This window comes from Hyperoodon ampullatus (assembly GCF_949752795.1).
Source record: "Hyperoodon ampullatus genome assembly, chromosome: 2".
NCBI lineage: Eukaryota > Metazoa > Chordata > Mammalia > Artiodactyla > Ziphiidae > Hyperoodon > Hyperoodon ampullatus.
The window spans coordinates 16,908,553-16,936,513 of record NC_136915.1 but is presented as its reverse complement, the minus strand read 5'-3'; the positions used below and the strand labels follow the sequence as shown (position 1 = coordinate 16,936,513).

The 27,961-nt window shown below is 56.1% G+C and overlaps 1 protein-coding gene across 2 annotated transcripts in view; it reads left to right on the top strand.

Annotated features, from left to right (window-relative positions):
• Positions 1-908: 908 nt before the first annotated feature.
• The window catches only part of KIF17 (kinesin family member 17), a gene marked incomplete at both ends in the record, with an annotated part of 48,828 nt that continues 21,775 nt past the window's right edge, over positions 909-27,961 (top strand). For both annotated transcript variants that reach the window (XM_079698210.1, XM_079698209.1), the window contains 7 exons: positions 909-1,139; positions 6,959-7,105; positions 8,026-8,127; positions 13,617-13,806; positions 17,289-17,741; positions 22,548-22,657; positions 27,447-27,594. In XM_079698210.1, the coding sequence (XP_079554336.1) occupies positions 909-1,139; positions 6,959-7,105; positions 8,026-8,127; positions 13,617-13,806; positions 17,289-17,741; positions 22,548-22,657; positions 27,447-27,594 (1,381 nt within the window). The remainder of the gene's footprint in view (positions 1,140-6,958; positions 7,106-8,025; positions 8,128-13,616; positions 13,807-17,288; positions 17,742-22,547; positions 22,658-27,446; positions 27,595-27,961) is intronic.

Here is a 27,961-nt window from a genome sequence, read left to right as displayed (position 1 = left end):
CGCTATTCTGGAGGGACTTGTGCTCGGGGTGGGGGTGGGGAGAGAGGCCAGGCAGCCTCTCCAACCAAAAGACCAGCTTTCAAAGTTTTTTTTTTTTTTCTCAATCTTGAGTCTTAATGAAAACAAGGGGCAGCGTTAGAGGGAAGCTTTGCTCTGTCCCCGGGGCTGTGATAGGCTCTGGGGCAGCCTTCCCGAGCCAATACAGGGATGTGGATAAAGGGCAGCAAGGTCCTGTTGCCTTTCTCAGTAGGTCTCTAACCCCCGGATGAGGCCGCTCCTCTAGTATTTCTCTCCGAGGTGGAGTCAAGCCTGGCCTCCCCTGGGCCACCTCGGGCAAGCTGCTTAACCTCTCTGGACTGGGTCTGTGGGGACTGGAGAAGAGAACGGCTGTGCAGCATCTGGCACCGAGCCGACAGATGCTCCAGCAAAGCCAGTGCCGGTCCTCTCCGACGGCCGCCCCCGCGCGCCGGCCTCCAGCCGGGGGATGCTCTCGGGGCCCTCCGGGCGCGGAGAACGCGCGGACGTTCGGGAGCACGGGCTGTGACGCCAGGCGTTGCCCAGCAACCACGAACGCCGTGGCAGCGTCCGTGCTAGCGGGCGGCTGGGGCGGCTCCGGGGGCTCTGGTCTTGCGGCGGCGCCTGCAGCGCTGATCCCCCACTGCCCCGGCCCGGTCCGGGCCTCAGGGACGGGCGAGCCCGGGAGCGGGAGGAGGCGGCGGCTCCGGTCGGGTCCTGAGACTCCCCCGCCGCCGCCCCGCCCCCGCCCCCGCCGCGAGGCCCCGCCCTCCGCGCCGGGCGCGGGCCCCGCCCCCTGGCTCCGGCGCCCCCGCGTCCCCTGCCCCGAGGTCCTGTGTCCTGGTCGCGGCGTCCACGTCGGGCCGCACCCCAGGGACCCCCGCCGCGGCGCCATGGCCTCGGAGTCGGTGAAGGTGGTGGTGCGCTGCCGCCCCATGAACCAGCGGGAGCGGGAGCTGAACTGCCAGCCTGTGGTGACGGTGGACTCCGCGCGCGGCCAGTGCTTCATCCAGAACCCGGGCGCCATCGACCAGCCCCCCAAGCAGTTCACTTTCGACGGCGCCTACTACATGGACCACTTTACAGAGCAGATCTACAACGAAATCGCCTACCCGCTTGTGGAGGTGAGGACGCCCGCGAGGCCGCCTCCGAGGACCCCCTGGGCAGGACCTGGGGCCACTCGGAGGGGTCCTGAGGGACTGCCCTGCCCACAAGCCGGGCGGGAAGGCCCTTCTGGAGGGGCGCAGGTGGACAGCAGCAGGTTGGTCTGAAGACTTCTGCCCTGTCAGCAGACAGCTGGAACTGTCTACAATGTCTGTCCAGGTCTCCACTGCCCCCAGTGCCAAGGCTGGTCCTCACCCCCATCCTTCCAACCTGCTTCCCACAGGAACTCCAGCCCCCAAGACCACTTGCCCTCCACCCTCACCCAGCACCTTCAGGACTTCTCTAAAAGCTCCAGCCACTTCCCCAGCCTCCTCCTCTTCTCCCAAGAGCCCCAGGTCTCCTCCTCCTCCCCCTCCCCCTCTCCTTTCTCCTCCGCCCCCTCACTAGTTCCCTGCTTCTGCAGAGAGAAGGCTGCTGGCCTGGCCTTGGTCCTGGAGAACTGGAAACCCTTTACCTTTGGTCTGACTTACCTTCCTCCTTGGCGGTTGAAGAACAGGGAGGCCACAACAGTTTCTGCCCCTTATAGGGCTTTTGCTTTTTTTCACACTCTCACACTAGGTAGCTCCTTGGCGCTGCATGACAGGGAGGTTCACATTTCACAGATGGGGAGACTGAGGCCCATAGGGGGGAGACTGAGGCCCATAGGGAGGAAACATGGCAAGCTCCCACAGTGAGTTTCTGGCGGAGGTGGGGCTGGAGCTACTCCTGGCCCAAGGGCTCTTTCCTTGCTACCACCATCTCCCCAGCTGTGCATCGAATCGCTAGCGAAGTGAGATGTCACAGGTTGTTTCAGGAAAAAAGGAAAAGTTTGGGAAGTGCTGCATACACCCTCCCTCACTTGAAGCTGCCCATTAGGGTACTTGAGGCTCTGGGGAGTCTTGCAGTGGAGAAAATAGTTTGGCTTATTTAACCCAGCATTTCCAGAAGGTATTTGCCCATGGAACCTTTTTGTTTTGGCCGGCAGGCCAGTTAACATCCCCCAGAGCACCTCCTTTGGCTGCAGTCAAAACCGCCTGTGAGGGTGGAAGTGTTCTGGAACCCAGAGCCCCCCAGTGGTGAGGGCGTGACTGTAGAAGATGCCCAGGGAAAGAGGGCAGCTCTCCCCAGAGGGTGGTACCACGCTCTGGGGATGGCCAGGCTGTGCTACCATCCTGGACTCCCAGGCTGGAAGGGACCAGAATAGGTCCTCTGGGCCAGCCCCCCACCCCCCACCCCGGGTCCTTGAATGTCCACCTTGAATGGCCCTTGAATGGCAGGAGCTCTCTCTTCCCAGAGCTGCCTGCTCCACCTTGGCTTCTTAGCTCCTAGAAGACCATTCTGCACGGTGAGTCAGAGTCAGCCACCCTGATGCTTCCAGCAACCTGCTGTAGCTCTGTCCCCAGGGCCCGTCTGCTTCCTCGTTCAGGGTCGCCCCTCGGAGATTGGAAGATTCTGAGATTGAGTTCTCCTTAGTCCTGCCTTCTCCAGGGCCTCAGCCTTGCTCATGGGTTCCCCTCCACATCCTGGAAATAATTCCCCTGAGCAAGCCTCCCTTGTCAGCGTTCCCAGGAAGCCCCAGCCCAGAGGGGGAGGCCTAAGGAGACAGTGGCTACCTCAAACCCCAGTTCTCACTTCTGTCCCAAGTTCACTGCTACAGGGGATTCTGTCAGACCCCTACCTCCAATCATCCCACAGAGCCTCAAACTCAACATGACATATGTTCCTTTTCATTCATTCAGCTAACAAATAGTATTCTCATACCAGGCCCCATCCTAGGCATGGAGAGTGCTGCCCTCAGCCAGCTCACGATCAGGTGGGGGAGCAGCTAAGTTAGTAGCTACAAGCCAGGGTGATGAGTGGGAGGAGAATCCTGGGGGACTTTGGCAGCATAGAGAAGGCTAGCAAACCTGGGCTTGGAGGGGATGGGAAGGCAGGGAGGACTTCCTGGAAGTGGTGAGATCTAAGCTGAGACCAGGATGAGAGGAGTCAGGCAGGCAAGAAGGTGGAGGAAAGGGCCTTTCAGGTGGAGACCAGCACGTAGCATTTGATCTTCACCAGACATATGTAGAGCTGGAGGCATCATTCCTGAAACAGAAACGGAGACCTTGAATGTCACAGAATGAGTTAGGGGTGGTTTTGATTCCCAGCGTAGTGCCAGGTCCCCATGCTCCATCCTGCTGCCTCTATTAAATGAGCGGCATGTGAATCATATGCAAAGCACGGTTCAGCAACTTGGAGCCAGGAGTAGCTGCACCCTTAGGCCGCGGCTGTTTGTCTGTCCTGCTGGGCTCTGACCACCTCCAGGCGGCCTCCTGCCCAGGCCCTTCCCTTCAGTTCCTACTGCACGAAGCCCCCAGCACTTCGGACTGACCCTTCCCTTCCCCACCCCGACCCCCACCCCCACCCTTAAATCCAGGCTCTGTTCCCGATCTCCTCTGTCACTGGGTGACCTCTTCCACTCTCCTGGGAGCTGTCCACCTCAGACCCACCTTTCAGCCGACTCAGCATGTCCTACCCTGATCTCCTCACCTTCACACCCGGCCCGCTGCCTGGTCTGTGTGTTCTTTCCCAGCCAGTGACTTTGCCATCTCCCCGTCCTCCCCCCTTCACACCCATGACCTTAGAGTCGCCTCTGATGACCCACCACCCAGCCCACCCGGGGACCAGGTACCGTGGCTTCTACCAGGACAGACTGAGGACGGGCCTGGTGTCCAGAGACATCGATGCAGTAGAATTTGGCCCCTGGATGGAACACAGAACTTGGGAGAAGACAGAAAGGGGACATGAGGCAATTTAGCACAGATGCTCTTATTTCAATTTCAATAGTTATGCATTGATTTTAATGGGAAGTAGAAGAAATATTTAGCATGTCCAGCCTGTAATGCAGCTTCATGGGAATTATTGCTGAGGATGACATCAAGTTAACAGGAGAGTCAATTAACGTTTGATTTCATGAAAATCATTTAGTAAATAATAACACGGGGAACACGGCAGAGCCCGGGGTGGACAGAGTGGCTGACGTTTAGGACCTGCTCCACGTGTGCGCACGTCTCTGGTGTGTCTGGAGGTATCAGTTGATGGGTGAAGCGTTTCTGAAATCTTATGTTTTGCCTTAATGCATGTAAAGTTGTCTTCTACTTCACAGCAGTGTGGTTCTGCAGGACTTCCTGCAGTGGTGGAAAAGTTCTGTATCTGGGCTGTCCAATTAGGGACTACCAGCCGTATGTGGCAAGTGAGCACTTGACATGAGGCTAGTGCTTTTGAGGAAATGAATTTCAGTTTTATTTGATTTTTTTAAATATAAATTTATTTATTTATTTTTGGCTGTGTTGGGTCTTCGTTGCTGTGCGTGGGCTTTTCTCCAATTGCGGTGAGTGGGGGCTGCTCTTCACTGCGGTGCGTGGGCTTCTCATTGCGGTGACTTCTCTTGTTGTGGAGCACGGGCTGTAGGCGTGCGGACTTCAGTAGTTGTGGCATGCAGGCTCAGTAGTTGTGGCGCACAGGCTTAGTTGCTCCGTGGCATGTGGGATCTTCCTGGACCAGGGATCGAACCCATGTCCCCTGCATTGGCAGGCGGATTGTTAACCGCTGCGCCACCAGGGAAGTCCCTGAAATTAATTTTAATAATACATTTTATTTGACCCAATAGTATCCGAAATATTATCATTTCAATAAAACGTAATAATAGATACTATCATGGTATAATAGCTATTAGGGAGATATTTTACATTGTCTCTTCATACTAAGTCTTCAAAATCGGGTGTGTGTTTCATACTTATCGCACATCTCAATTCAGGTGCTTAAGTGTCCATAGTTCAAGTGAAATGAAATACAAAAAAATAAAGTTGTGTTTGATGGGAAAATATTTTACACTGCTTCAGTTTTTAAATGTAAATTAACATAAATTCAGTTCCTCAGTCGCATCAGGCCCACTTCTGGTGTGGCTGGTGGCTGCCCTACTGGACAGTGCATATAAAATATTTATTTTGATATAGAATCCCTTGTCAGGTCTGGGTGACATTGATGGTCCAGGCACTGCACCGTGTTGTCCCTGGGGCTTTGCATGCCCTGCCTCCTGGTTGGGTGACTGGTCTGCCACGGCTCTCCCACACCTCAGGGGGCTCATCCTGGTGTGTAGCACCTGGCCCTCTGATGAGCTGAGGATCGTGACTTCCAGTCTTCCTTCCCCAGCAGTCCCTGGGGATCCTGAGCCCCGCAATGGTCTACAGGATGGGTCTTTATTGTTTTTTTTTTAATATATTTTTTTAGAAAGGTAGCTAACTTTTTTTTTTTAATTTTTTTTTGGCTGTGTTGGGTCTTCATTTCTGTGCAGTGCAAGGGCTTTCTCCAGTTGCGACGAGCCGGGGCCACTCTTCATCGCGGTGTGTGGGCCTCTCACTGTTGCGGCCTCTCTTGTTGCGGAGCACAGGCTCCAGACGCGCAGGCTCAGTAGTTGTGGCTCACGGGCCTAGCCACTCCGCGGCATGTGGGATCTTCCCGGACCGGGGCACGAACCCGCATCCCCTGCATTGGCAGGCGGACCCTTAACCACTGCACCACCAGGGAAGCCCTTTTTAAAATATTTTTAATTAAAAAAATTTCGGCTGCATCGGGTCTTAGTTGCAGTACCCGGGATCGTTGTTGTGGCATGAGGACTCTTAGTTGCGGCATGCCTGTGGGATCTAGTTCCCCGACCAGGGATCAAACCTGGGCCCCCTGCATTGGGAGCATGGAGTCTTACCCACTGGACCACCAGAGAAGTCCCTACAGGATGTGTCTTTGCAGTGGAAATGGGCGCAGACGCCACCTGGGCCCTGGGGGCCCGGGCACGGCTCTCTGGGCCCACATTCTAACACAGGATTCCCCTGCCCCCATACTAAGTTCTAGAATTTGTGATCTCATGAGCTGGGTGAGGGCAGGGACTAAGGTGTCTTCTTTGTTCATGGCTCTGTCACCAGCCACAGTCCCCCTCAGAGAAGAGAGTCGGTACCTATGGAAAGAACAGTCGCATCAGTGAATGAAGGATGCCCTCGGGGATGCCACCCGGTTTGCCTCCGAATTCTTCCCAGCTTCGCCTCCATCCCCCTCACCCAAGTTCCACCTGCTCTCAGCCTCTCACCTCTCTGGTCTTTTCTCAGGCTGTCCCCAATGCCTTCCTCTTCCTGTCACCTGTTAAAATCCAAGCCACCCTTTCTGCTCCCCCTTTCTCCTCCACCTGCCCAGGAAGCTTTGCCTGGCTCTTCCTGCACCTTCTGTCTCCCCCTCTTGGCACTCCGTCTCCTTGCCCGTCCTGTACGCCATCATTACATGCACCTCCACCTCACATGAGGATCACGTGTATATGTCTTGTCTCCCGCACATTCCAGGCAGACATTTAGGGAGCGCCTACCTCTGTGTGCCAGCACTTCGTGTGCCAGCACGTGAAATAATTCCTGTGTACACCTCCCGACAGCCTCAGAGGAGGTGCTGTTCTTACCCTTTGTTACAGGTGAGGAAGCTGAGGCTCCATGTGCCTGAATAAGGACAGGCCAAGGGCACAGTCAGTAAAGGATGGCAGCCAGGCTCTTAGCCATACACAGGGACAGTCTCCTACCCCACCGGGCAGTGACCCCCTTGAGGAGAGAGCTGTGCTGCCTTGATCTCTGCACTGCCCTCCCCCAGCCCTGTGCCACCGTGGTGGGAGAGCCAGGGAGGGGCCCCCTAAGTCTGTGAGTCAGGAGGCAGCCCTGCAGCCCCAGGCCTGGCCCCAAGCCTGGCTGAGCTCGGCCAGCTGAACCCTGGGCTGTGTCCTCCCACACAGGGTGTCACCGAAGGCTACAATGGCACCATCTTTGCCTACGGCCAGACAGGCAGCGGGAAGTCCTTCACCATGCAGGGCCTGCCGGACCCACCCTGCCAAAGAGGCATCATCCCTAGGGCCTTTGAGCACATTTTCGAGAGCGTCCAGGTATGGGCCTGGGGGATGGAAGGGTCAGGGTTGGGCTCCCCAGGTGTTACCGTGAATGGTCCCAGAGCACTTTTGACCTGGGCAGCGGTTGTGGGATGCGGTCAGAGCGGCCTTGACATGGCACAGATGAGCAGACGCAGGCTCTGGTTTCTGAAGAGGTGATGGGAGAACTTAAAGCTGAGAAAATTCTACCTGCTGTGTTTTCCTCCTGCCATTTTTGGATTTTAACGTTTCGTATAACACTTCACATGGATATGATGACCCAGAGTGCTGGCCCAAGAAATGGCTGTAAACAATCATAGCTTCCTTTTTTAATTGAGCAGTTGCTACAGACCAAGCATTGTGCAAAGCCCTTTGCATAATTATCTCACTACCACCCTGGCCCAGGAGGTAGCTGTTATCCTCATTTTTGAGACAGGGAAGCCAAGGCTTGGAGCCCTTATGGGCTGGGCCCAGACCAGTTATCCAAGTGTCCAGGCTGCCGGTGAGACGTGCCCTGCTGACCACTCGTGAATGCGCAGAGATTCCTGCATCTGGGAAATGGCAAATCAGGGACCAGTCAGCTGCAGAGCCCACTGTACTACACCTGGAACCCATTTTGATGACCCACAGGAACATCAGGCAACTGGAAGAACTGCCGGGGATTAGCCCGGGGCCAGTGCTTGGTCCAGGCCTTACCCGTGGCCTTGGTCTCTCTACCTGAACAGTGGGGAGGCCTCTCCCATTTCCTTTCCCACGAGGCTTGTAGAGAGAGCATGAGTCCATAGCAGTATGAAAATGATGCCACTCTGAGAAGCCGGAGAGGAGGGGAGAGCTTGCCAGGCAGGCAGGGCCAGGTGAGGTTGGGGACACCTCCTGCCACGATGTCCTCTTGTGATGTCCAGGCCGCGGGTGCTCAGGTATCTTTGCTCTCCCTGCAGTGTGCAGAGAACACCAAGTTCCTGGTCCGGGCCTCCTACCTGGAGATCTACAATGAAGATGTCCGTGACCTGCTGGGCATTGACACCAAGCAGAAGCTGGAGGTGGGTGCAGCCCCGGCAGGGGTGGGTGGGGGCAGCTAGAGGGGGAGGTTGGCATTGGGGGTGCTCCCTCAGAAATATGGGGAAGGGTCCTGAGGACACAGGCGCTGGTTCAGACTAGAATGGGAAGTTTTGAACTTGAATTTTGGAGTAGTCTCAGAGTCTGTGAGGCAGGGGAGGGGTTAATGGGCCTACCCGCACCTTGCAAGGGGAGGGGAGGCCTTCTCTGGGGCAGTGCCACTTACGTCTGTTGAAATAGATGGAATTTGGTGACGGATTTCATTTGAAAAAAGGGTTCCACTTCTAAAAAATTATTTTGAAAAATTCTAAGGGACTTTCAAGCTAAAAAGGTAATAGTGATAATTTATTGAGCACTTACTGTTTACTGACTGCTTTAGGCATGTTATCCCAGTTAATACTCCCACTCACCTCGTTAGGTAGATACAGGTTTCCCCCACTATCGGAAAGCAGAGCAAGTGTTTTGTAAGCTGAAATGGCATAAAGGGAAGAGTATCCCCTGCTTTCCAAAATCTTGTTTCCACTTTGCTTTTATGAAAGACTGACATTAGTACGATAAAGGCCTTTTTGGTAAAAGTGAAAATCGGATTTCTTTCCGACTTGAACTTAGAGAAAGTTGGGGATACCCATATTATTATCCTCAGTTTACCGATGTGGGAAGAGAGGTTTACGGAGAGTAATTAACTTGCCCAAGCTTCAACAGCAGGAAGCTGGCCAAACCTGGAACTGAACCCAGATCTGTCTGACATCAAGTTCCTGCATCACGAACATCCCACTTTACCACTGCAGATGGGCTCAGATTCTGGGACCTTGTCCCCCTCTGAAAGGGGTCTGGTGTGGAGGTGTCCAAAGCTCGATGATATGACCTCAGAATGTTGTTGTGAGGATTGAAGAGGGTAACAAGGGTGAGCTGCTGAGCAGAGGGTCGGCGCATAGTAGGGGCTCGATGTGTGAGCTCTTTCGTGCCATTGGGATTCCGAGAAAGGATGAGGAATATGACCTGGGGGTTGCAAAATGGACTCAAGACAGAAAAAACTAGGGCTGACCCAACTGGTCACTGAACATTGCTCATCTCGTAAATTGTCCTCAGTCTCCTGAAAGGCTAGAATCAGAATGAAAGAACATCATTTCCCAGCTGGGTGAAGCAGAATTAGATGCTTTGAGGGCTCTATCAAGATAGGCAGGACGGGGCTTCCCTGGTGGCGCATTGGTTGAGAGTCCGCCTGCCGATGCGGGGGACATGGGTTCGTGCCCCGGTCCGGAAGGATCCCACATGCCGCAGAGCGGCTGGGCCCGTGAGCCATGGCCGCTGAGCCTGTGCTTCCGGAGCCTGTGCTCCGCAACGGGAGAGGCCACAGCAGTGAGAGGCCCGCGTACCGCAAAAAAAAAAAAAAAGATAGGCAGAATGTGGCTGACCCTTTGGGGAGCCCAGCAAGGTCAAGTGACCTGCCAGGACTGGACAGCCAGGTGGTGGCAAGGCTGGACCAGGTCCGGGACCTATGGGCAAGGCTTGGTTATGTCGCCTATCTGGGACTCTCTGAATGCTGGATGGGCCAGGTCAAGTCTAAGGAGGAGGGACTTCCCCGGTGGTCCAGTGGTTAAGACTCCTCACTCCCAATGTGGGGGGCCTGGGTTCCATCCCTGGTCAGGAACTAAGATCCCACATGCTGCACGGCGTGGCCAAAAAAAAAAAGTCCAAGGAGGAGCCCAATGAGGGGAGACTGACCCAGATCTGTGGCCAGCATGCTGGTGGCTGCCCCCAGACTCTGGGGCTTCTTATCTGACCAAGAAACCAATGCCCCCCCTCCACGTCCCCCACAAGAGGCCCACAACCAGCGGTGGAGGTTGACCTACCTCCTTCAGAGTCAGAACGCCTGAGCTGGGGGAATGTCAGTCATTAATGAGCATCAATCCTGGGAGGTCGCTATGGAGATTCCCATTCTACAGATGAGGAAAGGAGGCTGGGAAAGAGGAGGTGACTTGCCTGTGGCCACTAGGTTAGGAAGCCACAGAGTCAGGGTTGGACATTTTCCGTGGCCCAACTGCCTAAATCTCCCCAGGGCACAGGCCTTGACAGCCATGGGAGGGGGCGCAGAACCAGATAAAGGGGCTGCTGCCGATGCCCCCCAGTCTTCCAGACCCTCACTGACCTCTAGATTGGACAGGACGTTGGGATCACCTGGGTCCCGTCCCACCCCATCCATGTGGGCAGGGCTGTTTCCCTGCTCAGATCCAGAGCCCCCCACTTGGCCCTAGGCCCTCCAGTTGTCCTGGCTTCATCTGGAGGGACTGTGAGTTCCTCTCTGACCCGCAACCATTGTACGGCCCAGCTGAACAAATCCGACCCCGGGGAGCAGCTGTTTTGAAAAAAAACTTGCTTGTGCTGGCCAGATAGTGGGAAAATCCTTAAAATTTTGAGCCAGAAAGACCCTTAGAGAGCTTCTAAGTCCAGTCCTTTCATGGTACAGATGAGGAAACTGAGTCCCAGGGAGGGGAAGGGACTTGGCCAAGGTCATACAGCAAAATTACTAGTAATGGCGCTAATACCAGAATATGTGGGATCTGAGTGGTCAGGTGCTTTCCTCCCAGACTTTTCCGGGTGGGAAGTATAGGAAACCCGGGGGGCAGTGAGAAGCGAGTAGTGGGGTTCCATTTGAGGGAGGAACATTCATGAGTTGAGTCATCCATTCAACAGAGACTTACTGGGAAGACCCTGGAGGTCAGGCCACAGACTACAGCAGGTCCACACGGGTGTGAACTACCCCCCACCCCCGGTCCCCGTCCAGACCGGGACTGGCCCCCAGCCCCCCCCTCCTCACCTCCTCGCAGACACAGCAGCGCTCTGCCCTGTCTACACAGGCCCCTCCGGCCACCCAGCTGGGGTCTGTCCACTGTCTTCTCTCTCCTGGAGCTGGAGCACCTGAGTCATAACTCAGCCCCCGCACAGGGACATGGGGAGGGGAGGAAGGCACAGGGAGTTGCTCCTACTTGTCGGCCCCGAAAGGCCAGCCTGCAGCATCAGGGCCCCTGCCAGCCGGAACTGGGGCAGCAGGGCCCGCCCTCCTCCACTTCCTCCATCTCATGGACCCTAGGATGGGTTCAGTTACCCAGGCCCTGTGGGCCCGAGGGCTGGCAGCTGCCTGTACATGGCCCAGCTGGACCACGGGCCTCAGGCTTGGTGAGCCAGGCTGCCTGGGGGTGAGGACCGCCAGTGACAGATGTGCTCAGAGACATTCCCCGTGGGTGCACGGAGCTCTCTCAGAGGAGGGACAGCTGGGTTCTGTACGACCCTCACAGCAGCCTTAGGAGGAGCTGCTGTTCAGCCCGAGGGCACAGTCAGTAAAGGGTGGGGATGGAATCTGCACCCAGGTGGCCAGGCTCCACAGCACAGCACAGGGCCTGGTAATTCTGGTAATGAGAGTGGTTAGATCAGCGAGGGCCAGCAAGGGATTTGGGGAAGCAGATCACACCCCCTCCCCCAGCACCACGAACCACCATCACGGAACCCAGCTCAGTGCTGGGTGGCGGAGGTGGGGCCCTCAGGGGCCTCTCCAGTTGGTTCCCACAGCCAGCGTCGGGCCAGTGGCAGGACCCCGCACCTCCATGGGGGCGTTTCCCGGCCGGCTGTGGTCCCTGCATGCGCGCCCCCTCCCACCCCCACCACCCGGCCGCATCCCAGCTGGTTGCCATGGCGACCTCGCTCCGCCTGGCATCCCGGAGGAACAGTTACCAAGGAATGCGGGGCACGGCTGGCGGCTGACACTCCGGAGGTGGGTGGAGGCCAGAACAGCAGGGGAGGAGTGGAGGGATCCAGGAGGTCAGGAGGTGACGGGGACGAGCCCTCCTGGGCCTAAAAACAGGGTGGGTGGGAGACCCCTACATTAGGTGTTGCCTCCCCTGCCCTCCTTTCCTGCTCGCGAGGTTGCTCAGGCTGAGAGGACGGCCTCATCCTCTTGGTATCTGTGTTCACCGAACCCCCGCCAAACCCACCCCCCCAGAGCTCCTTTCACGTCCATTCTCTTTTCGATCCTCCCAAAAGTCTTGTGGAAATAGGATTTATCATCCTCATTTTACAGATGAGGGGACCGAGGCCGAGAGAGGCAAAATGACTTCCCCAACTAGCAAGTCACAGAACCAGGTTTCTAACCCGGGTCTGTCTGACTGAATAGGAAACTGCGTTCTTCCTGAGGCCAGGAGCAGCCATCCGTCACCTGCGCCTCCCATGTACCAGGCAGGCCTCTAGCCTCTGAGAGTGTGGCAGTGCCCGAAGCGGGCACACAGCATCCCAGGCTACCATCAAGCCCTGCTCTGTTTGTAGGCTCTCCTGCTCCTGTCCTTTGAGGTCCGTCCTCACAGCCACCTTCTAGGTCAAGGTCAGCCCTTTGTCATATCAAACTTCAGTTACTCCAGGATGCTGCAGCCTCTCTCCAAGCCCTGCCTCTGGAGTCTTCCACTGCCGGTGACCCCAGTGCTGCCCTGCCACTAATAGCTGTGTGACCTTCAAAAAGCCACTTAACCTTTCTGTGCCTCCGTCGCTTATCTGTTCCATGAAACCCAGTCCTTCGGTCTGGGTCCGGCTCTTTCTCCAGACTTGGGGAGAGAGGGCAAGCCTGTGCTTGCCCCCCGCCCTGCTCTGCAGCAGGGGCCCAGCCCCACCTGGGACCCTGAAGCTGCCTGGGGCAAAGCACCTGAGCCTGCTCTGGCTCAGACCAGCGAACAGATGACTTCTGTCCTAACTCTTTCTGCTCTTCGCAGAGTGGTTTTATTTCCTCTCACATTGCTTTTCACAGCTCTGTGTCAGCAACAAAACAGCTCAGCTGCCTGGAGAGCAAGCACGCAGCACTCAGATAAATTGATTTACTTGCTGCCATCGTGCTGAGGGCTGGGGGCCAGTGGGAGTTCTGGGCAGCAAATGGCCCTTCACCTGCCATGATCCAAGGGTCTGGGAACGTTCTTGTTGCCGTGGAGCTGCGGCAGGGAGGCGAGCAGAAGCCACGTTGGCAGGTCAGGGGAGAAGCACTCAGAGCCCTTGGGTGAATGACTACAGACAGGGTCGGCCCCTGGGAGCTGAAGCCCCAGACCAGAAACCACCTTCACAACCACGGCACTAACAACAAGAGTGAGACCGTGGCTGCCATTTATGGAGCAGTTACCATGTGCCAGGCATCATGCTGTGCGTTGTACGAGCCTTAGTTTACAGAATCCTCACCACCTCCCTAAGGGATAGGTATCTTGTACCCATTTTACAGATGTGGAAACGGAGGCTCAGAGAGATGATGTCACTGACCCAAGGTTCACAACAAGGAAGAGGCGGGGGTGGGTGGGTTTGAGGCTGGTTCTATCTAGGACAAACCCACAACCTGTGACAGGGAATCCGAGGTGCCAACCCACCCTGCAGGAGGGCAGAGGTGCTGGGAGCTGGGCCCTTCCCTCAGGTTCCCCGGGGAGCCCTGACCCGTGCCTCTTGCCTGCAGCTGAAGGAGCACCCGGAGAAGGGGGCATACGTGAAGGGGCTCTCCATGCACACGGTGCACAGTGTGGCCCAGTGCGAGCGCGTCATGGAGACGGGCTGGAAGAACCGCTCGGTTGGCTACACCCTGATGAACAAGGACTCCTCCCGCTCCCACTCCATCTTCACCATCAGCATCGAGATCTACGCAGTGGGTATGTGGGGCCGGGCGGGGGTGGAGGGGGCCAGACCACCAAGCTGGGTACCTGCTCCTAGTAGCCCAGACCCTTCACCACTCAGAGCCTCGAGGGCCCCAACTGGGAAGAGGTGCTGGGGTCGCCTGGAGGAAACACAAGAGGACTGTCCCTGTGCCAGGACCCACGTTTCCAGGATAAACAGCATCATCAACAACAACAATAATAATACTGGTAGCTACCATTGAGCACTTACTATGTGCCATGCAATGTATTTGCATTAGCTCATTTGCTCCTTCCAACAACCCCATGAGGTGTATACTCATATCATCCCCATTTTACAGATGAGGAAATCGCGGTCACACAACTAGAAAGTCTTCGAGCTGGGCCTCTATCCCAGGGGTCTGCCCCCAGAGTGTGTGCCACCCAGAACTTTTGGATTCTCCTCTTTCTTTAGCATTCTCTACTCCGAAGCCATCTCACTCTTCCTTTATTTCTGGAAGAGTTACTGAGAAAGAGAAGAAGAAGGAAAGGAACTCGTTTATTTCAGGGCACCTGTAGACGCTGTGCTGAGTCCTTTACACACCTCATTCTATTTAAAGCCCACAACAGTCCTAAATGCAGGCATTATAATTCCCATTAACAGATGAGGAAACGGAGGCTCTGAGGGGTCAAGTGACCTGCTTGTTCAAGGTCTTGCTTAAGTGCTTCAAGGTACCGCTTAACTGCGAAGTGGTAGAGCTGGGATTTGAACCCAGGTTTCTCTAACATCTGGGTTTTTCCCACTAACACTGCAGCTGCCTTCAAGTTTGTGGTTCATTACAAACAGAACTCCGGAGAGCAGTGGAGCAGGAAGCAGCCTCAGCCCAACTAGGAACATAACTGTGGAGAGATCCCAGCCCAAGGTCAAGGCCTGGGTTGACGGAACCCCCAGCAGCACACTGCCCACCTGTGTGGTGACCTGGCTCCAGGCCAACCCCCTGGTGCTGGCTGGGTCAGAGTCTCCCCCAGGGGTGATGATACGGGGAGGGCGGGTGGTGTGATCACATCCTCATATGATGATGCTGTAGGTGGGGGCAGGGACTAGGGCCTGAGAGGACAGATCAGGAGGGAGGAGGAGAGAGTGGCCCTGTGGGGTGCCTCTTGGTCTCTGCAGATGGGTTTGAAGGATGAGGCAGGCTGCCTGCAAACAGGCTTTTTAAAAATTTTTAAGATATTTTTTATTTCCATTATAAAATAAGTTCAATAAAGATATTTAGGAGTTAGAGAAAGGTAGGGGAAATTACTCATAAACAACCAACTGTTAACATTTAAGCATATGTTCTTTTGATCCTTTTTTTTCCCTGTGCAAATTTTAAACACACTTGAAATCTTCTGCTCTATATAAAGTTTCTTCCCCGTGTTTCATTTCCCATGCCGTCCCTGAGAATGTTCCCACATCGTTCCTGCCATGTCTTCCTGACCATGGGAGGTGGCTGAAGGACCATGCATCAGTCACCGCCCTCCTCTACCCAGCCCTCTACAAGCTCTTAATGCTGTTTCCGGTTTCTCAGTGTTGTAAATAATGCCATGATGAACATCTTTGTGCACAAAGCCTTTTCTGCTTTTATTTATTTATTTATTGCTAAAATTTTATTTATTTATTTATTTTTGGCTGCGCTGGGTCTTCCTTGCTGCACACGGGCTTTCTCTAGTTGCGGTGCGCGGGCTACTCTTTGTTGCGGTGTGCAGGCTTCTCATTGCGGTGGCTTCTCTTGCTGCAGAGCACGGGCTTTAGGCGCGGGCTTCAGTAGTTGTGGCTTGCAAGCTCTAGAGCGCAGGCTCAGTAGTTGTGGCGCACGGTCTTAGTTGCTCCGCGGCATGTGGGATCTTCCTGGACCAGGGATCGAACCTGTGTCCCCTGCATTGGCAGGCGGATTCTTAACCACTCTGCCACCAGGGAAGTCCCCTTTTCTGCTTTTAGAGTCATCTCCTCAGATTAGATTCCCTGGAGCAGGCCTCCTGGGGCAAGGGTACAAACCTGTTTAAGGCTCCTGATACATTCTGCAAAGAGCTTTCCAAAAGGGCATTTCCAAGTCCCTCCTTCCTGCTGCTCCTTAAGAAAAAATAGCCCAAAGAATCAAGCCCCTTGCATGTACAAGCTTCCACTGGGTGCCAGCCAGACCTTTTTACTCCAGGTAGCTGTGCTCATGGGCAAAACCAGGCCAATTCTGGTTTCAACCGGCAGGAAACTAAGGAGGAAGCCCCTGCTCCTCCGCCCTACTTCATTTGGAACCATTTACCATGTCCTCTGGTGACAGTAAGAATTATTAATAGTATCAAGAGCCGCAAGCTGTCATTTAAGGAGCACTTGCTGTGTGCCAGGCATGACCCCAAGCCGCTCACGCCCGTGATCTCTGTGTAATCCTCACAGCAGCCCTCAGGGTGGGTCTTAGATTCCCGTGTTACTAAGAGAAGGCCGAGGCTCAGAGTTAATTTCCCTGAGTTCCACAGCTGCCGAGGGATAGAATCAAGATCGGATCCCTCAGGTCTCCGCCTTCAAAACCCGTGCTCCGGGCCCCTGCTCCCAGCCAGTGCCCGGCTCCCATCACCCCCAGCACACGGGGCTACCCTGCCAGCACAGCTGCAGTTGCTGCAGAACTGGGCTTGTTCTCAGGGCAAACGAATCCCTGCTGTGTGCTGGGCCCTGTGTGGACTCCGTACAAGTGTGCTGTCCGTTTACTCCTTCTAACAACCAGCGCCGCTGGGGAGCTATCGTTAGTCTCATTTTGTTGATGTGAGAACTGAGGGTCAGAGAGGTGCGTGGCTTTGCCAAGGTCACACAGCAAGTAGGAGGCAAGACTTGGATGGGAACTGGGTCCAAGGCTCTCCAAAGCCGTTTTTTTTTTTTTTCCGGGTACGCGGGCCTCTCACTGTTGTGGCCTCTCCCGTTGCGGAGCGCAGGCTCCGGACGCGCAGGCTCAGCGGCCATGGCTCATGGGCCCAGCCGCTCCGCGGCATGTGGGATCTTCCCGGACTGGGGCACGAACCCGTGTCCCCTGCATTGGCACTCTCAACCACTGCGCCACCAGGGAAGCCCCAAAGCCGATGTTTTTTGCATTGAAGTATTCAGCTCCCTGGTGACCCAGTCATATCCCCTCACTGCCGCCCACTGCCCCCACCCCGCCCCGCCCCGCCGTTGCCTCACAAGGAATCTGTAAGAGCTGTCTCAGTAGCCGTAAGAAATCCTGCCACACTCAGAGAGCAGCCTGTGCCTCCCAGCCCCTGCTCCCTGGAGTCAGTTGGCCCTGGCTTCTGCTCCTGGAAGCTGTGTGACCTTAGGCATGTTAAATGCCCTTTCTGAGCTTCACTTTTCTCATCTGTAACGGCACAATCCTAGCACCCCCTCCACGGGGCTCCCGTGCAGCTGAGATGAGACCCTCGGTGGGTGGGGAGCACCCAGGGCCTCCTTGCCGTGGGGGCTCGCCCCAGGGCCCTCACCCCTCTGCCTGGTCTGTCTGCAGATGAGCGGGGCAAGGACCACCTCCGGGCAGGCAAGCTAAACCTGGTGGACCTGGCAGGCAGCGAGCGGCAGTCCAAGACGGGTGCCACGGGGGAGCGGCTCAGGGAGGCCACCAAGATCAACCTGTCGCTGTCGGCGCTGGGCAACGTCATCTCGGCCCTGGTGGACGGGCGCTGCAAACACATCCCCTACCGGGACTCGAAACTGACACGGCTGCTGCAGGACTCGCTGGGCGGCAACACCAAGACGCTGATGGTGGCCTGCCTGTCGCCCGCTGACGACAACTACGACGAGACCCTCAGCACACTGCGCTACGCCAACCGAGCCAAGAACATCAAGAACAAGCCTCGCATCAACGAGGACCCCAAGGATGCCCTCCTGCGCGAGTACCAGGAGGAGATCAAGAAGCTCAAGGCGATTCTGGCTCAGCAGATGGGCCCCAGCAACCTGTCAGGTGGGTGGCAGGGGGAGGGAGCGGAAGGGAGGGCCCGGGACGAAAAGGCCCTCTCCGTTTGTCTTCCGGGGCATGGAAGCAACGTCCCACCTCCTCGCAACTTCACGCGAGCATAGATTTTTTTTTTTTTTTTTTTTGCGGTACGCGGGCCTCTCACTGTTGTGGCCTCTCCCGTTGCGGAGCACAGGCTCCGGACATGCAGGCTCAGCGGCCGTGGCTCACAGGCCCAGCTGCTCCGCGGCATGTGGGATCTTCCCAGACCAGGGCACGAACCCGTGTCCCCTGCATCGGCAGGCGGACTCTCAACCACTGCACCACCAGGGAAGCCCGAGCATAGATTTTTTTTTTTTTATTTTTTTTTTTTTTTTATTTATTTTTGTGGTACGCGGGCCTCTCACTGCTGTGGCCTCTCCCGCTGCGGAGCACAGGCTCCGGACATGCAGGCCCAGCAGCCATGGCTCACGGGCCCAGCCGCTCCGCGGCACGCGGGATCCTCCCGGACCGGGGCACGAACCCGTGTCCCCTGCATCGGCAGGCAGAGTCTCAACCACTGCGCCACCAGGGAAGCCCCCGAGCATAGATTTTTGAACAGCCGGGGAGAGCCCTGGTTGGTGACGGCCCAGATGGTTTCTGCTCGCCGATGACCCAGCATGAGGCCCGTCTGCCTGGCCTGTCCCATCAGCTGGAGGCTCTGTCCCCGTTTCCTGCCTCTAGGCTGCACACCCGTCCTCCATCCTGTCTGCCTGCTGTCTCCATGGCAGCGTCGTGACACTGTGCTGCTTAGCAGCTAGGTGACTCATCCTCCCCCCGACATCGCACGCCCACTCCCAGTTAGGCACCTTGTGATGACTGCTCTCACACCCAGGTGTTTTGCTGTCATCTGGCAGGTAGAAATCTATACCTGGAGCATGGGCCTGCAGTGTCCTTGCAACCAAGGGACTCCAGAGTTTTCTTTATCTGAGAATCCCTTGGGAGAAGGGAGCACTAAAGAGCCTGAGTCCATCTGTCCCGTTCATCCACCTCCCCACCCACCTTCCTCTCTATCCATCCATTCTACACACCCGTTGATCTACTCATCCACCCAGGCATCCATCCATCCACCCAGGCATCCATCCATCCACCCAGGCATCCATCCACCTACCCATCCATCCACCCATCCATTCAACCCACCTGTCCTCCCACCCACTCCATTGTTTATCCATCCACCCACCCATCCATCCTACCGTCCACATGTCCACCTACTCATTCACTCCGTCCTGTCATCCATCCTTTTATCTATCTTTCCTCTCACCCCGCCCCCATCCATTCATAGCTGCTCTGTGTGTGGACCTGTGCTGGGCATGGGGACACAGAGATGAATCAGATCCAGGCTCTGCCTCATGGGTGTACCTGGTTTCCCTGGGGGAGGAAAGACACTCCAGCAGAGCATCGTGTGCATCTGGTGCAGAGAGCTGTACAGGGCACTGCAGGGCAGAAGGGAGAGTGTGGCCAAGGCTGTCTGGGGGTAGGGTGTGGTCAGTCAGGGAAGGCTTCACAGAGGAGAAGGGGTGATTGAACAGAGTCTTGGGGGATGAGAAGTCTCCTGTTAGACAGGATGAGAGTGGTCAGTCTGTGCAGAGATGCACAAAGCTCTAAGGTGTGTTTGGGGACCCACAGGTGTTCTGCCGACTGCCTGGCGGCTCGGGTGGTGGGAGATGGCTATGTAGGGGTTGGCCGGGCCTGGAGTGCAGAGGCCCTTGAACACCACTGTGAGGGGTTCCACTTGGGCAATCTGCCTTCCTCCTCTTTCCCTCCTGCCCCACCCCTGACCTTGCTTAGCAACCCCCGATCAGTGAGGGGAAGCTAGGCGGAGGAATGGCGAGAGGTACCAGGAGGGAGTTGGGGCTGCTCTGCCGGTGGCTCCCCTGACCCAGCAGCTGACATGCCTGCAGACTTCCCATGGTTATCACGGCAGCCTTGTGGGGTAAGGGCTCTTAGCATCCCCTCTTCCTGGATTTGGAGCATGGAGCCCAGCAAGCTGAAATGACGGATGCAGGGCAGGCAGAGAGCTGAGATCAGGGCAGTAATCACCAGTTCACATCCTGGCTCCTCGGGGAAGCAACTTAGCCCCCCTGAGCCTCAACGTTCTCATCTGTAAAGTGGAGATAATGACAGCACCTGCCTTGTTACTGCTGTGGGGTGGTTGAGAGGATTGCACGAGATGATTCACGTGTGGGCTCCGCACGGAGCCTGGCACGTAAGGCTCAACAGACGACACCGGATGCTTTAACTTTATAGTTGGGTCTTGACACCAGGCGTGCCTGACTCAAAGCTCCAGGTGTTTCCACCACGGGCATTACTGTGAGCCGCTGCCCTCTCAGCCCTAGTTCTCCGTCTGGTCGTTGGCATATTTCCCTCTCCCCACTTTCAGCAGAACTGGAAACATTTGTCTGTTTTCACTGGCCCTCCATGCTGTGCTCTCTTGCCCCTAGTCCAGGCAGGCCCTGCGCCCCCATCCCACTGAAGCTGCCCTTGTCATGATGCCCTCCTGGTTGTTAAATCCAATGATCGGTCCTCAGGAGGCCTCAGCTGTCCTCTTAGCATCCGCTGACTCAGGTGATCCCTTCCCTTCTCCTTGAAACCCTTGCTTCCTGACGCCCTTTGTCCTAGTCCTCCTGCCTCTGCGGCCGCTCCTTCTCAGCTCCCTTGTGCGAGTCTCTCCCTCCCTAACCTCCTGATGTCAGGCTGTTCCAGGGCCGGTCCTCTAGCCTTTTCTCTCTCTACACTCCTAAGGTGGGCTCTACTGGTCTCATGTCTTTATTTTTTTATTATTATTAATTTTTATTAATTTATTTTATTTATTTATTTTTGGCTGCATTGGGTCTGCGTTGCTGCGTGCAGGCTTTCTCTAGTTGTGGTGAGCGGGGGCTACTCTTGGTTGCGGTGCGCGGGCTTCTCATTGCGGTGGCTTCTCTTGTTGTGGGCTCTAGGCACGCCTAGACTCTCTAGGCACGTGGGCTTCAGTAGCTTTGGCAGGCAGGCTCAGTAGTTGTGGCTCGCGAGCTCTAGAGCGCAGGCTCAGTAGTTGTGGCGCACGGGGTTAGTTGCTCCGCAGCATGCGGGGTCTTCCTGGACCAGGGCTCGAACCCGTGTCCCCTGCATTGGCAGGCGGATTCTTAACCACTGCGCCACCAGGGAAGCCCTGGTCTCACATCTTTAAACACCACCTCCGTGCTCATGATTCTCACATGTGGACCCCCAGCCTGGCTGTGTGATGCGTGTCCAGGTCTTAATTTATAAAGGTGACTGAGTGGTGACACAGAGAGGTCAATGTCATTGAAAGAAAGGGTAATGTTACTCAGTTACCCTGGAAATGAGAGGCAAGCCATTCAGGACCACAGGGGGAAGCACCAGTGTGGGTCAGGAGGCAGAGAGGAGCAAGGGACAGCCCGGGCCAGAGCCTTTATCGGGGTTTTGGTGGAAAGACACAGCCGTGCAGGAAAAGCAGCTCAGGACTGGCTAGCTTGAGTAAGCCCGGCAGGATTGGGGCATAAGGGCTGTCCCTGCTTGCCTGGTCCTGGCCCCGGTTGACTTTGGGCTGGGGAAATACTGGCTGTGTGGGAGAGTTAGATAGAGGTGGGTGTGGACTCGGAATTGGTTGGTTTGCATATGAAAGGGGGGCTCCTCCGGACAAGCTGTTTACTCCCTCTAGGAATTGGCTGGCCCTGGGAGGGGCAGTCTCTTCCTGGCCATCAAGTCCCCCAGGATGTCAAAAACATCAGGAAATAAAACCCAAACCTGATTGATAAACCATGTCGTCTGATTTCCAGACTTGGCCATCTGGCCATCTATCTAATTGTCATTCCAAACTTAATATATTGGACACTGAACTCTCGACCTTTCCCAGACCTGCTTGTCCTGCAGCTCTCCCCAGCCAGTGACACCTCTCTCCTTCCAGATGTTCAAGCCAGAAACCTTGGGGTCATTCATCCTGGGCTTCTCACTTTTGCTCAAACCTCAATCCAATCCAGCAGTAGATCCTGTTGTCTCTACCTTTAAAGCAGGTCCAGAATCTGTGCCATTGTCCCCCCAGTACATTCTCCACACAGCAACCAGTGGGCTCCTGTTCAAATACAAGTCCTTTCACTGCCCTGCCCAAACCCTCCAATGGCCCGGTTTAACCCAGAGTTGAAGCTAAAGCCCTCACCACGGCTTGCGAGTTTCCCTCTCTGACCTGCTCTGCGCTCGTACTCTCCCTCGCTCACTCTGCTCCAGCCTCAGTGGCCTCCCGGCTGCTCCTGGAACAGTCACAGCCCCTGCCTGCCACAGGACCTTTGCACTCACCATTCCCTTCTGTCTGTCCCCAGGATCTCTGCCCGCCCACTCCCTCACTTCCTTCAAATAACTGCTTTCCTCCCACCTTGTCTAAGAGCTCTTTCCTGTCCACACTCTTAAAATTGCAGCCCTTCCCCCTGATCCTTACTTCTCAGCACCCTCCCTGCTTTCCTTCTCTTCTTAGAAAATATCACCTTGTTAACATGTTATGCATTTGGCTTACCTTTCTCCCCCAGTTGAAAATAACGTGTGTGTGGAGTCTTGTCTGTTTTGTTTAGTGCCAAACCCCCAGGCCCTGGAACCTGTAGGTGCTCAAGAAATACTTGTTGGATGAGTATATGAGCATCTTACACAGAGACATGCTTGAAATAAGTTCAGTATTTTGAGGTCTTTTTTGAATGAGCACGCAGTTGCCTTTTTACGGATTTTTGCTTAGTTCCTGCAAACCATGTGCACCTTGGTCTCAGCCCCTCATTTCTGCTTTTCTCCCAGCCCTGCTGAACAATCAGGTTCCCCCAAACCCCATCCAGATTGAAGAGAAGCTGTTGCCCCCATCTGTGATCCAGCACGACACGGAGGCCGAGAAGCAGCTGATCCGGGAGGTGAGGCCCTGGGCAGGTGGGGCCCAGCAGGAGACCGTCTCCAGAACAGATACCATTTCCCCGCCACCATCACGTTGGGGTTGGTACTCCAATCTCCCTTTGGAGCTCAGAAAGCTGAGGCTCAGGGAGGTGCCATGACCTGCACAAGGTCACACAGCTAAGGAGAGTCTAAGCCGGGATTTGAACTCGGTTTCCTGACTCCAGAGTACAGTCCGCACCCCCCCCCACCCCGTCGGTGCCTCTGTGCGCAGAACAGAGAGGGCTGTGGGCGTCTGCAAGGGCGCCATCTCTCGTCTGTACTGCATGAAGGGCTGGCTGTGGGTTGATGGCAGTGGAGAGGGCATCCCTGGCGGTAGGGACGGCCAGTGCATCGGCGAAGAGGGCAGGGTGGAAGGGCTCTGGGCTGAGAGCAGGCAGCCTGAGTGGGCCGTGGGGACCCCTGGGCACCCATTTGACTTGGCCGGTGGATAAGTGGGGCGTTAGCCTCCCAGCAAAAGCTGTCACCTCGGGGCACCTGGGTCCTCCCACAACTGTGGCTTCCAGCACACTGGGACCCAGCAGGGTAGGTAGCACCCTGATATACAGATGCGGAGCTGACCCCAGGGGCACTTACACAGCCAGACACGCAGCGCCTCCTACCCCTGGCTTAGGCTCCGTCCCGACTCCAGTCTCTGTTGATTTCCGGAGGTTTCTGCCATTTGAGGGCTGCATTCTGAGACCTGAGCGTGTGGTGGGGTTTGGCATTCGATGGTCCCTTTAAGTAGGGCACTGGCTTCTTCCTGGTGGAAAACCTAATGCCAGGGAAGGACAGCTCTGCGGAGACTGGGGCCTGGACATGTCTGCAGCTGGGCCTCTGCCACTCAGCTATGACCTCAGATGGGGGCAGCCCTGGGCAGGCTGCGGGGGCCTGAGGCCCAGCCTCTGGTAGGCAGACCGGGTAAGGCCCGGGGGAATCTCAGTCCTGTGGGCTGGAGGGCTGGGAGAAATCGACTAAAGAGCCCCCAAGGGCTGCCCAAGACAGGTGGAGGCTTTTACTGTTTGGGGAGAGGCTCAACTGTAGCTCCTGGACGGCCCCATCCGGGCCCCATCAAGGTTCTGGGAACTCAGCCGCTCATTCTGCCTTTTCCTCTGCTGCTCTGGGAGCTCCTGGGGCAGGGGCAGGGGCAGGCTAGCTCTGGAGCCCTGGGCCCGGCTCCCGGGGGCGGGGTGGGGTGGGGAGGTCCCGGGAGGAGGGGGCCTTTGGGGATGGCTGAGCACAAGCCCACAGGATGAGAGAGGTTGCACTTCAGGGTGTGTTTTGGAATCTCGTAGGGACAGGTGGACGTTGGTCACAAAGCAGTACGGGGAAGGGGGGCGTGGGGCAGGGGGGCCGGCCTGGGGCTGGGATGGAAGCCTCCTCCCTGAGGAAGCCGGATTGGGTGGGCGAGCATCCTGGTGATATGTGATATGTGATATGCAGGGCGCTGTCTCCCCCTAGTGGTCATAAAGGAGAAGAACGCTGTTCTGGGCCGGCTACTGGAGTAGCCAGTGATTGGAGGGTCCTTCTGCTCTGGGGATGGGGGTCACCTGCCTCCTCCTCAAGGGCAGCCTAGTGGACGCTGTGTCAGACCGCTGTCCCCTGGGGCTGCCACCACCAAGTCTATTTTATGGCCCTGGAGCTTCTTCTGTGAGTCACACTCAGAGGAAGAGTTGAGGGGGTCTGTCCTCCCATTTGTTCATTCACTTAAGACTCTCTGTGTGCCTAGACTGTGCTTTCCTTCCATTCCTGAGCCAGTCAGGATGCTGAGGATGAGGGAGGTGGCCCCTGTGTGTAACAGAGAGGGTGCCGGGCCAGGCACATGAGCTGCAGCTTTGACTCTGTGGGCTTCTGTCTCTAGCTGCACCAGGGGATTTGAACTAGAAGATTCCTAGGGCTCATCCAGCTTTTACATTCTGTGAGTCCAGTTCTTACAGGCTCTGTGCCCGGGCAGGTTGTTTAAGCTCTCCAAGCCTGTTTCCTCACCTCTAGAGTGGGTATAAGGCGGCTTTCCTGCTGCTGGAAGAGGCTGGGCTGTGTAACAGGTGCCAGCCGGGGCTCGGAGGTCTGGGTTTGCACTCTAGCCTCCCTACCCCATTCAGTCATCAACAAGCATTTTCTGGGCACCTACTAGGCGCTGGGCGCTGGAGCCAGAGGCGCAGGTGGGCCCAAGGCAGAGTTTTATTGTTTTTAATATTGGAAGTAGCATGGGAATTCCCTGGTGGTCCAGTGGTTAGGATTCCGCTGTCAGGGCTGGGTTGGATCCCTGGTTGGGGAACTAAGATCCCGCAAGCTACATGGTGTGGCAAAAAAAAAAAGGAAGTAGTAGAACATGTTTTGTGGATCATGGGGAATGATCTGGTGCCGAGGGAGAAGTCCGAGGTATAGGAGGGAGGGGGACTGGAAGAGCAGAGTCCTCCTGTGGGGGGTCCGGCTTTGGATGGTTTGTCCTCCGCCACAAGAGGACACAGAGCTTTCGGGCAGAGGGAGGGTGAGGGAGTTCACCTCTGCCCTCTTCAGGGCTCTCTGTGGAGGACCAGCCAGGAAATGGGGGGAGCGGAGGGTTTCGGAGAGAGGGAAGGTGGAAGGACTAGGAGAGGGTGGGACACCACTTAGAGGTCCTTCTGAGATTCGGAGTCACACATTTACAGGTGAGAAAGGAAGCCGGCGCTGCCGTGTGTGCGAGTGCGCAGGTCCGTGTGTGCGGGCCCACGTGTGCATCTCCAGCCAGGTCTTGCGGGGGTGTAGGTGCCACTGGGCCTAGGCCTGGGTTTAACTGGGGTCAGGGCTGTGCTGGAGGGAGCAGGGAGGGTGCTGAGGTGAGGGAGTCAGGGGTGCTTGCTGAGGGATGGATGTAGTGCTGGGCCCTGGGATCCCAGCTGGATGAGGAGGAAGGCGAGGGCGGGGGCAGGGGCAGGAGAAAGCAGATGGGGCGCGGGCTACAGGTCTCCATGAGGCCATCAGAGAGCTGCGTGGTTCTGGGCAAGTCTGGACCCTCCCTGGGTCTCAGTAACGTTGCAGGTATTGCCCTGAGGCTCAATGCATCTCAACTGTGCTGCATAAACCGTTACATTTAAAAAATATATTTATTTATTTGGCTGTGCTGGGTCTTAGCTGCGGCATGCAGGATCTTTGTTGCCACGTGCGGGATCTTTAGTTGCAGCACGTGGGCTCTTTAGTTGCGCATGAGGGATCTAGTTCCCTAACCAGGGATCGAACCCAGGCCCCCTGCATTGGGAGCGCAGAGTCTTAACCACCGGACTAGCAGGGAAGTCCCAGAAAACGTTAAATTCTAATGGTGGTCTGTCTCCTCTTCCACCCCGAGAGCCCAGGTCTTGCCATCTGTGCTGTTGCTGTCTGTGCTGTTGCTGTCTGTGCTGTTGTAGGAGTCTGTGCTGGTTCTGTACTTCCTGGGGGATCTGGAGGGGTGGGTGTGTGCAGGGGCTCTCCCATCTTTAACCCTGTCCCACCCCTCTGGCTTACTGCCGCTTCAGGCCCCTCTGTCAGGAGCAGCTCCAGAAGACAGCAGGTCACAGACGAACATTAGTTCCTAAAGGCCCGGCCCTCCCTGTGGGGGACGCATATCAGACACCTGAATAGCCTGCCTAGCAGTTCTGCTTCATGCACTTGCTGATTCAGCGGCGATTCCCCCAGTCCCTCCTCTCTGCTCCGCAGCACCCCGAGGCTGCAAGACGGGAGGGTGCGTGTTCTCTGGTGGGGAAGCTGGACGGTTAATCTATAGTCAAACAAATGCAGAGAATGATGGAACTTATGATCCAGGCGAAGAAGAAATAAGCGAAGTGACAGAGAGTGGTTGTGGCCATCTTCTGAGAGGGTAACCAGGGAAGGCCTCTCTGAGAGGCTGTTACCAAGCCGAGGCCTGAAGGGACGAGCTTGCCAGGTAGTGAGGGCAAAGGCCCTGAGGCTGGCGGGGTGGGGGGCCTGGGGGGGAGTGGGCGCGTCTAGGAGTGGAAAGCTCCTGGCGTGCCCAAGAGTGGCAAAGATGGGGTGGGCTGTTCAGATCTCTGGGGACGGGAGGTCAAGTTGAGGAGGTTAGATTTTTATCCTCCAACATGGGAAGCCACTGAAACATGATCTATGGATGCATAGCTGCCCTGTGGAGAAAAGTTTGGAGCAAGAGTGGAGGTGGGGAACCAGGTCCGGAAGAGAGCTGGTGCTGATGGCAAAGATGGAGAGAGAAGCAGATGCATAAAAATACATTTCGTCTTTGATGGCTTGAGGACTATTTGGTTAAAACATATTTGTTGGTGCAGAAAGGTGTTCATGATCTATTGCTTTGTGGCAAAAATAGATTACAGACAGATACGCATATTATTAGCCCGTTAAAAATGTATAGAGTAGGCTTCCCTGGTGGTGCAGTGGTTGAGAGTCCGCCTGCCGATGCAGGGGACATGGGTTCGTGCCCCGGTCCGGGAAGATCCCACCTGCCGCGCAGCGGCTGGGCCCGTGAGCCATGGCCGCTGAGCCTGCGCGTCCGGAGCCTGTGCTCCGCAACGGGAGAGGCCACAACAGTGACACAACAGCGAGAGGCCCGCGTACCGCAAAAAAAAAAAAAAAGTGTATAGAGAAAAGTGCAGAAGGGTCTTCACCAGCCAGGAATCATCCTAGTGTTGAGGAGGTAATTTTAATTTTGTCCTTTTGGCTTATTTGTATTTCCTGGATTGTTTGAATGACAAAAGAGGATTACTGAAAGCTGTGTTTTGAAGTGGGGGTAAAATGCTGCCCCTCTTGTTATCCCCCCGCCTCTGCCAGGAGTACGAAGAGCGCCTGGCCCGGCTGAGGGCCGACTATGAGGCAGAGCAGCAGTCCAGGGCCCGGCTGGAGGAGGACATCACTGCCATGCGCAACTCGTACGACGTGAAGCTGTCCACGCTGGAGGAGAACCTGCGCAAGGAGACAGGTGGGCCCCCGCCCCCCCAGCCGTCGGGAGGGAGGCCAGCCTGCTCTCCTCCTCACCCCACTGACTGACATCATAGAGCACTTTCCATGCACCAGGCTCAGTTCTATTTAGTCCTCACAACAGCCCAGCAAGGCAGGCACCACAGTCACCCTCACTTTGTAGATGAGGAAGCTGAGGCCCAGAGAGGGTAAGTAACTTGCCCACGGTCACACAGCTGGTAAAGTGGAGCCAGGACTTGAACCCAGCAGTCTGATTCCAGAGCCAGTATTCTTACCCACAGCACTGCCTCGTGATGCCTTGGCCACAGGCTGGATCGCCGCCCAAGGTTGACTTAGAGCTATAACATATCACCCATGTTTTATGGGTA